The 9,422-nt window shown below is 36.9% G+C and overlaps 2 protein-coding genes across 4 annotated transcripts; one reads left to right on the top strand and one right to left on the bottom strand.

Moving 5' to 3' along the window:
- The first annotated feature begins 1,697 nt into the window (after positions 1–1,697).
- Positions 1,698–3,395, top strand: LOC131007017 (protein DUF642 L-GALACTONO-1,4-LACTONE-RESPONSIVE GENE 2-like). Its single transcript, XM_057934161.1, has 3 exons — positions 1,698–1,948; positions 2,101–2,598; positions 2,732–3,395. Exons 1-3 carry the CDS (start codon positions 1,864–1,866, stop codon positions 3,256–3,258), a joined length of 1,110 nt encoding a protein of 369 aa, XP_057790144.1. The 5' UTR covers positions 1,698–1,863; the 3' UTR covers positions 3,259–3,395.
- Positions 3,396–3,611: 216 nt separating this feature from the next.
- LOC131007018 (cytochrome b5 domain-containing protein RLF-like) lies at positions 3,612–7,762 on the bottom strand. Of its 3 annotated transcripts, none has more exons than XM_057934162.1 (6): positions 7,588–7,762; positions 7,145–7,224; positions 6,579–6,963; positions 5,427–5,561; positions 4,232–4,282; positions 3,612–4,126 (listed from the first exon to the last, which is right to left on the bottom strand). In XM_057934162.1, the coding sequence occupies exons 2-6, from the start codon at positions 7,175–7,177 to the stop codon at positions 4,050–4,052; spliced, it is 681 nt and encodes a 226-aa protein (XP_057790145.1). In that variant the 5' UTR covers positions 7,178–7,224; positions 7,588–7,762; the 3' UTR covers positions 3,612–4,049. The 3 variants fall into 3 exon arrangements, with proteins under 3 accessions (XP_057790145.1, XP_057790147.1, XP_057790146.1); XM_057934164.1 differs by having other exon boundaries at positions 6,579–6,910; positions 7,588–7,743; XM_057934163.1 differs by having other exon boundaries at positions 6,579–6,906; positions 7,588–7,743.
- Between the last annotated feature and the right edge of the window lie 1,660 nt (positions 7,763–9,422).

Raw genomic sequence — 9,422 nt, 5'->3', positions numbered from 1 at the left:
GAATTGAAAAGCAATAAGAATTAGTGCTCACGAGAGGCGCTCAAATAGCGCTCAGCACATCAAAATTGTATATATATATAAGAGGGTTAGAGTATAAATACTTCTTAACATATAAAATACGAACTAGTTAAAATGTACTATGAATTATATGTAGAATACATGTGAATTCGTTGTGTTACTGTTAGGGCTGTAAATTTGGGTACCCGTGGGACAAAATCATCTGAAACCCCCACCCTCACCCGTCCCGCCTACATGCTGCGGGTATCCACTGCGGGTATGAGGGTACCCTTATTTCCCGCAAGTTCTTGATTGTTTTTAATTTTGCGGGTTTTTTTTGTCCCGCTGGAGGGTATTTTGTCCCGCAATGTGTGGGTACCCTCTTTATCCGCGGGTATTTTGTCCCTCATTTTAGAAAAAAAAATTGAAAATATCTTTTCTATTTCATCGATTATCCATAAAACCTGTGACCAAGAAATAATAATAAAACAACATACAAACAAGTTCAACAATAAAAAATTATTAATAATTTTGTACTAGGGCTTAGAGAGTTATTTTCATATTTCCTAAAAATTAATTAATAATTATAAAAATTATTTATTTAATTAAAAATTACATGCGGGTATGCGGGTACCCGCGGATACCCCGAGAGTACCCGATACCCGCAGTTTTTGGGAAAATAATACCCGCACCCGATCTTCTTCCTTGATTTTGCGGGTATCGATGGATTTACACCCCTAGTTACTGTATGAATTGCGAAAAATATTTTTTTGCTATCTATTGGATTCGAACTCGGGACCATGTATTCATCCAACAAACTGATGAATCAACCGTAAATCTTGATGATCTAAAGGTTGAAAATGGTTCTTATTTTATATTATAAGAGGTGTTTTTATTTTCACAAATACTCCTGTGCAGCCGGTTGCACCGTTCAACTGGTTTCCATAATGGCACTACTTCATTTGGAAAATGACACTTGAACATTTCCAAATGACACTACTTAAACATGCAAATGACACTTGAATATTTTCAAGTGTCATTTGTATGTTGAAGTAATGTCATTCAGAAACCAGTTGCACGGGAGAGTGCCTCTTTTATTTTAGCCCACCCCTATATATATATATGAAATATAAAAATATTTCTCCTCATACTAGTTAATTTAATAATTACAAGGATTTTATGTCGTTTGCTTGTGTTTGACTATTTTAACTAATTATATATATGTATATATATATATATAATATAAAAATATTTTTCGTGCACTAATACTAGTTAAATTAATAATTACAAGGATTTTATGCCGTTTGCTTGTGTCTGATTATTTTAACTAATTAGAACGCCTAATTTGATTTTATGAATGATTATTGTTAAATTCAAATTTTAATTATCCTCTGAGAATTCACTGAACATTTCGTCATAGATCCTATTAACGCAAAAAACACTATTTATGATGATAATGATTATAGATGGTTTAGTTAGATTCTCATCCAAGAGTAGAGATGAAATTGTATTCAAAATTCAAATCTTGAAGGACAAAAATGGGAGAAATTCCGACTGTTCAATTCATCAAAGAAAGCAAAATATTTAAAAAATTTAAAGACACATGATAACATGAATGGAATGATTCTATGGATTAAGGAGAAAGCTGATGTCCTAATATCAAGATAAAGAAACTGTTTAGGACAAAAAGACAAAGGGAGTTATCCACCTGCACTTCTTCTTCTTGTCCCTCTCTCACACACACGCACATTATGCTATATAAATATAGCTAGCAATGATGCTCTAATGCTCATCATTACCTTCATCTAAGAACCTCCTCCCTCTTAAACAACAAAACACACATCACACTTACACACACACACACAAATGGCTATGAAGATGTGTTTTCTGCTCTCTGTGTACTTTGTCTGTGCTGTTTCAGCCATTGCACCACCTACTCCTCCTTTGGAAGGTATAACTACCATTTCTGCTTGTTTATTTTTTTTTTGTCGGTAGTTAACATTAACATTCTGATTCAAGAGAGAGAGAGATTTGGGCCTATACATTTCTTTTCTAGTTAATAACTTAATACTGACTAATGCACTATAACATCATTTCCACCAGGGCTCCTACCCAATGGGAATTTCGAAGAACAACCACATGCCCAAAACATAAACGAAACAGTGCTCCGAGGCAAGAACGCACTGCCCAAATGGGAAATCAACGGAACGGTGGAGTACATCTCCGGCGGCCCTCAGCCCGGAGGGATGTACTACGCTGTGGCGCACGGCATCCATGCCATTCGCCTCGGCAGTGGGGCATCCATATCCCAGACGGTCCGTGTGAGGAACGGGTCGCTCTACGCACTCACATTCGGTGCGTCGAGAACCTGCGCACAAGATGAGGTGCTGAGGGTGTCGGTGCCGGGCCAAACGGGAGACCTCCCATTGCAGACGCTCTACAGCAGCAACGGCGGCGACACCTATGCTTGGGGATTTAGGGCCTACTCCAATTCTGTCAATCTCAGTTTCTACAACCCTGGCATGCAAGAAGATCCTGCCTGCGGCCCTCTTTTGGATGCCGTTGCCATCAAGGAGCTTTTCCCTCCAAGGCCCACTTTAGGTAATTCATCCCACCACATGAAATCGTGTTTTCTTGTTCCGGGATCAAGAATAGACGCCGCGTGTTACCATTTACTTAAAACGAAAGAATTTACCTGGCTTAATTTATTCCACATCTATAACTTTTGTTGCAGTGAACCTGGTAAAAAACACTGGTTTTGAGGAAGGTCCTCATATCTTGATCAACTCTTCTCACGGCGTCCTCCTCCCGCCAAAACAGGAGGACTGGACCTCCCCCCTTCCCGGCTGGATCATTGTGTCGCTAAAAGCTGTAAAATTCATAGATTCAGAGCATTTCAATGTCCCATATGGAAGAGCTGCAGTAGAACTAGTTGCAGGAAGAGAGAGTGGCATTGCCCAAATCATCAGAACAATCCCCAACAAAACCTACACTCTCTCGTTCGTCATTGGAGATGGCAGGAATGGCTGCCATGGATCCATGATGGTTGAAGCATTTGCTGCTCAAGAGGCAATGAAAGCTGCTTTCAAATCTCAAGGGAAGGGGAATTTCTCGACTTACAGTTTCCAGTTCACAGCAGAAAAGAATAGGACGAGGCTAACTTTCTTCAGCTCCTTCTACCATACCAAAATCAACGATGCTGGAACTCTCTGCGGCCCTGTTCTCGATCAAGTCCGGGTTTTCCCTACTGCCAACATTTAATCAACCTGCATATTCAAGCTACTCCAGACACACAGCTTAGTATAAATTCAATAGAGTTCTAGCAATAGCAATTCAGCTCCCGACAAGGCATATCATTGCAAACTTTAATTTGATAAAGTACTAGATTTTCAATGTTCTCTGCATGAATTATTTACTATTTCTTGAATCACAAGTTAAAATGAGATGTAGTCCCTAGAATAATAACTACTAGCCTGATCGAATAGAATAGATCCAATTATGCTATGCAATGAATAGCAAGTCAAACTCCCAACAGGATCAAATTCCTTGGCAACCTATGCCTACGAGGATTTCCTTATAAACAAAACAAAAACCAAGGGAAAACAAATCACATATGAATTTAAAAACCATCTACACAATCATAGGTGAAGAACCACATGGGAAAAGAATATAAATACAAATCAACCTGGCTGATTGTCATATGTTAGAAACAAAATAGAACATAGAAGTTGAATTCAGTCACCATTAAGATTCTATTCTACATCTTGGCCAAAGCTTGCAGAGACTGATATATGTTCCTCCTTTATTTCATTTTTTCTTTCTGTTTATACATTATCTATTGCTCCATTGGAACTTAGCAAAATACATCACTTGTCAGTTCTTGAAACTTAGGTCTTCAAATAAATACTCCGCCTTTAAGTCTGAAAAACATATGATACCAAATCCGATGTCCTGTATCTTTCTTCCAAAACTTCCAGGGGGAAAATAAGAGATGGTGCGATCGGAATGTGTACAGAAAATTGAAACTTTTATTTGTGAAAATCTGAGCATCTTCATTTGCCTTCGTCCAAAATACCAACTAGGCATTTCTCCAATAAAAACTCAGCATTAACCCAAGCATGATATTTATCTGAATAAAAGCATCAGGATAACAAACATCACCAGTTCCGTGTATATTAATTTATGTACTAGTGCTAAAGTGATAGTAAATTCAGGATATTTGACAAGAGGATACTGAATAAAGATGTGCAATCTTTTCCAACAGCCTTCATCAGGATATCCAAACCTAGCAGCAGAAAATGCATGGGACAGTTAGTGCAAAATGAACCGGATAGAATCACATCAATTTTTCTATTAGCAACAAAGATTCTTCAATATAGATTTTGAGAGTAAAGAATGTAGTCAGCAGATGTAAAGCAAAAAAATTAAGTCCCAAAACCATCATCTAAGGCAGATCTATATGAAATCAAACCACTGAAACTTAAATTAGAGGCTTTAGGCTCACACAAGAAAATAGGTGGATGGCAGTCCAGTTTCCTAATAATGCACAAGAGCACTACAGCTCCATCGATTAAAGCACGAGCATAAAATCTCACAAGGTAATGAATTGAGGAAGATATGTGCTGTCCAGTTGTATTTGATTATCTTGTCTGATACTAGTCCAAGTGAGACAAAAAAGGATACGATTACCTCTGGTAGAGAACAGAGATCTCCAAATAGGGAAACAAAACCATGAGCCCACATACTTACAATTGATCAAGGACAGATTAATTGATAAGAGTTGCAAAAATATTCACAACGACTCAAAGGACACAATTATGTCTGTGATACTTCTACTTAAACTGAATGCATAAAAAGGAAGAGAGGGAGGAGATTCGGAAGCAACCCCATATGTATTTATAGACATTAGCGCAAAAATATGTGAATGAGACTGATAGAGCAACTGCAAATTTATAACAGTTTCTCGATTGCTTTTTATTTTATTAACTATCTCTCACCACAAAAATAATGCTGATGTGTGTACTATAGTATAATTAAATAGGTGACGAGAACAAGATACCAGAAGTTCTATATAGAACTATATGAACTCTCCAGCCAATAATAACACTTACAATGATAATTAGCATGCCTTATTTAGAGCAAGAGGCAATACTAATGATGAACTTCTACAAAATAGATCCGGATTTAAACATCAGAATTAAGTTAAAATTACAATGCAATAGCGTAAGAGGTTACGATTACTGTTTTACTTATAACTAAGGTTCATCATCTCTTAACTTTTTCATCCTACGAATTGAAATAGACAACACACTTCTAGAAATATTAGAGAAATTCAAAGAAGCAACGACAGCAACCATGAACAACAAGGTAATACAAAGTAGATAAACCCCAAATCCGGTAAAACTAGGTCAAGAATTTTTAATCCCTACCTCCAGGATGGAACTTCAAATACGGAGCAATATTGTAGACACGACCTTTTAGAACAGTCCACATGGAGCCTTCGGACTGATGTTGTTTAACTTCATTTAGTGATATGAGTCTCTTATTTGACTGTCCCTTCAATCCTGAGACAAAGACAAAATCAACACAAAAGAGCTCATTGCTGAACTAAATGAAGTAGAAATGATACAAACACAATGTGCTTGGGAGTTAAATATGTCATGCCGAGATGCTATTAATAAGCAAACTGCACTAATGCAAACAAACATATTCCCAATGACACTTTATTTGCCGATATATTTAACATATGAAAGGAAGATTTTGACTATGCTCGGCCCACAAGTGGCAGACACAAGACACATCAGCTGTATGGCTCAAAGTAAAATGTTTTATGGCAGTTTCTTTGACATCCTGATCAAAAGAGTAGAGGAAATAAACTCACATGTGAAACATGTCTAATTAGAATTATCATATATCAAGTAGGAATCAGGTGACCAGAAAAGGCAACCCATCCTAAACTAAGAAGATATCGGGACCATCATTGTCTTGCAGAACAGAAATGATCCCACACTAGTTCAATAAGTTACTATCTCTCTCAAAATATGGTTGAGTGAGGATGATTCTGGCTACCAGTGATTAACAAGTGAATGGTGATGGAGTAATCAACAAACAGAATTATATAACATTATCACTTGGACAAGGAATAATCATCACATAACTATTCCAGCCTAAAATGCCTAGTATATTGGAAATATTGCGTTGGAAATTTTTGGATACCTGATTTCCTACAAGGTAATACACACCTTAAGAGAAGTACCAGGAAACAAAGGCACAAGCCGAATGTCAATACAGAAGCCCGAGATTGCATTGGAAAATATCAAGAAACATTTAACATCTTAACCACCACCAACAATCCAGCACAGCATCACCCTTCTGTTAGGGGTGGGTTTTGGCATGCTTTGACAATATAGGGGTTGATTAATGGATATATTACATCATACATTCATTCGCTAGTGATTATTGACCTACTTAGATGAGACTTCACCAGAGTAAAAGCAGTCACTAAAACATAGTCAACATTTGCAAAGAAAATTCTTTAAAACACAGAAAACTCGATCAAATTTCCACACAAGGGTAACAACCTGCCAAGTCGGGGTGTGTTCTGGTAAGCTTAAGCCAGTCCATCTGACTATATCCCTTCTCAAAAGGAACCTTAGTACGGGTTGCAGGCTTCTTTGGAGGAGCCTTCAGTGCCACTGAAGCCTTAGCTGAACTTCCAGAATCCTCTTGTATTGGTTGTTTGGGCCGTTGGTCTACTGCTCCACGAGTTGAAGCATCAATCACATTAAAAGAGAGAGAGCCAACAGTTTCCTGCTTCTGCGAGGAAGCATTCACTTTCCATATGGTACCACCACTATTCTGCTTACTACTCCTATCAGCTGTATTCCCATTGCTATCATCTATATGAATCTGACTAACAGCATCAATAGCTTTGTCAGTTGCAGCACCATCCAGAGGTGGTCCAGCCTAATAACATCGAATCTTCAAATTCTCAGAAACAAGAATCACAGGTATGACCAATACACACACACACACGACATATGTGCGATCATGAAACTCGATTTAGGGAAAAACTCCATTAAAAAGAGCAGGCCCAAATTTTGGAACTAAACTATCAAAATTGTTCAGAAACGAATTAAGTGCTTACAGGACAAAAGGTGAAATCATCGTCATCAGCCATTCTCCCAAAATATGATCTTAAGCGGACGAAAATGTTAATATTTGCCTCTGCACAATGATTCCATCACAATAAATTAGGTAGCCATTGAACATAAGCAATAAAAAATCCATAGCAACAAACTGCAAATCCCTCACATGATCAAGAAATTCCGTTCCATTTATGATTTATCTACAACATAGGCATTCAACTATATCAAGTTAAGAAACTTGAAATCCTTATTCCTGACCCACTATTACTCTTTTTATCTCAAATACATATATTTCCGTTAATTTCCGTGTTAATTATTTTTCGTCAATATTAATGAATATTTATCCAGCAAATAAGAGTAGATTGAAAGAATGCAAAAAAAAAAAAAAAAAAAACCAAAAACTTATGCCTTCAAAAGAAAAGAAAAAAAACCAAAAACTTACATTCAGAAAATCACAGAGAATTAGAGGGTGTGTAGGCGCAGAGAGAGAGAGCGTAGTCTTATTGGAGACGATCTTGCAGTAGGTGGAATTTCCGGTCTTCGATGGGGAAAATTCTCTTTTGTTGGTCGTCATTCGATGATTTATTTATTGAGATTTTGTTGCTCCAGTTATAATAAGAATATTCAAATTATATTTTTATTTTTCTTTAAAATATACTAATATTTCATTTGTCCTTATATTTATGCATATGTTTTTTTTTTTTTTTTGGTACTGACTCTCAAATTTATGTATATTCTAATTTTTAGATATTATTTTATATATAATTTTCATAATTTTATCATTTTAACTTACATTATTTTATTCATAATCTATTTAACAATAGAGGTGGCCTCCTGTACACTCGGGTGTACCGTACATTCGGGTTGTACCCGATTCAAATTCTGACCCAATTGGATTATCCTAATTCATTTTTTTCTTCAAACAACACTAACACTAACACGAAATGACACTAGCACTAACACGATCTTGAAATGACACTAACACTATTTTGTTTTACAAATGACACTATTTCGAAAATGACACTAACACTACGTGTAAAATGACACTAACACTACATTGAAATGACACTAACACTATATCGAAATAACACTAACACTTGACATTCGGGTAGGATAGTCCAGTTGGGTCGGATCCGTGTTAGAATTCGGGTCAGGTACAACCCGGGTGTACCGTACACCCGGGTGTATGCAAGTATTTGTGTAAACAATATCGTTAGAACATCTCCAATTGGGGCTCTATAAAAGGCTCTAATTGGTGATCCCCTATGATGCACAGATTCTTCAAAAATCAGCATGTACGGCGAATCGGATTCTTTTAGGTTGCGATTCTCTCGGATTCTCGTCGGATTCGCACCCGATTCGCCACGTGGCGTATCTTTTAAAATAATTTATAAAAATAAACCAGATTTGCAAATTCCATAGGCGAAATTCACGTATCTCGTGCACGAAAGGCCTACACAAGGTTATTTTGATAATTTTATTTTCAGTTATGACTTATATATTGGACTAATAATATTTGAATCGTTATATTGTTGCTCAATTAACTTATATAATTGAAAATGCTTAACTTTTGGGTAAAATAAAATGTAAATTACATAGAATTAATTTAAGAAAATTTAAATTGTATATAGTTTATAAGAATTATATATCATAAAATTTTAATAATTAGATATATCATTGTCGAATCGCACCCTATAATTTTTAAAAATTCGTATCCTCGTACTCGTATCGTATCGCCCCCGCATCCGCACCCCCGTACCTATGCAACATAGGTGATCCCACATTAGAGTCCCAACTTGTGAATAAACTTCAACCAATTACCTAATACACGACGCTACCCAAAAGTGATAGCGCCCAACTGAGACCAAAGGGAAGAGCAGAAACCAGACAAATCAGAACCAAACATAGATGTAGCCCAAAAGTGACTACATCCTGAAGACAACAGAAACAAAATCAAGAAAGAACAAATCATACGGAAACTAACTATCAACATGATATCTGAATCTGAAGTTAGGATAATCAAGTTTATCCATCCTAACCAGAGCAAGAAAATAACGATGAGCGACACAGAATTGAACATAGTCAACGCCTGAACCTGATGCCCTCGCCTAGCGTAAGACCCTCGAGTAGAGCAGCTAACTCAGCCTCAAAACTGGAGGTGGCTGCACAAGAAGTGTAGAAAGCAAGAAGGAGAGCGCCAGTATGATCACGAACCACTCTTCCACCTGCACCACGATGCGCCTGTGAGTCGTAAAATCCATCAGTGTTCAACTTCAC

The sequence above is a fragment of the Salvia miltiorrhiza genome, chromosome 1 (genome assembly GCF_028751815.1).
Source record: "Salvia miltiorrhiza cultivar Shanhuang (shh) chromosome 1, IMPLAD_Smil_shh, whole genome shotgun sequence".
In the NCBI taxonomy this organism is placed as follows: domain Eukaryota; kingdom Viridiplantae; phylum Streptophyta; class Magnoliopsida; order Lamiales; family Lamiaceae; genus Salvia; species Salvia miltiorrhiza.
Note: the sequence above shows the minus strand (reverse complement) of the source record. Positions and strands in the feature narration are given on the sequence as shown.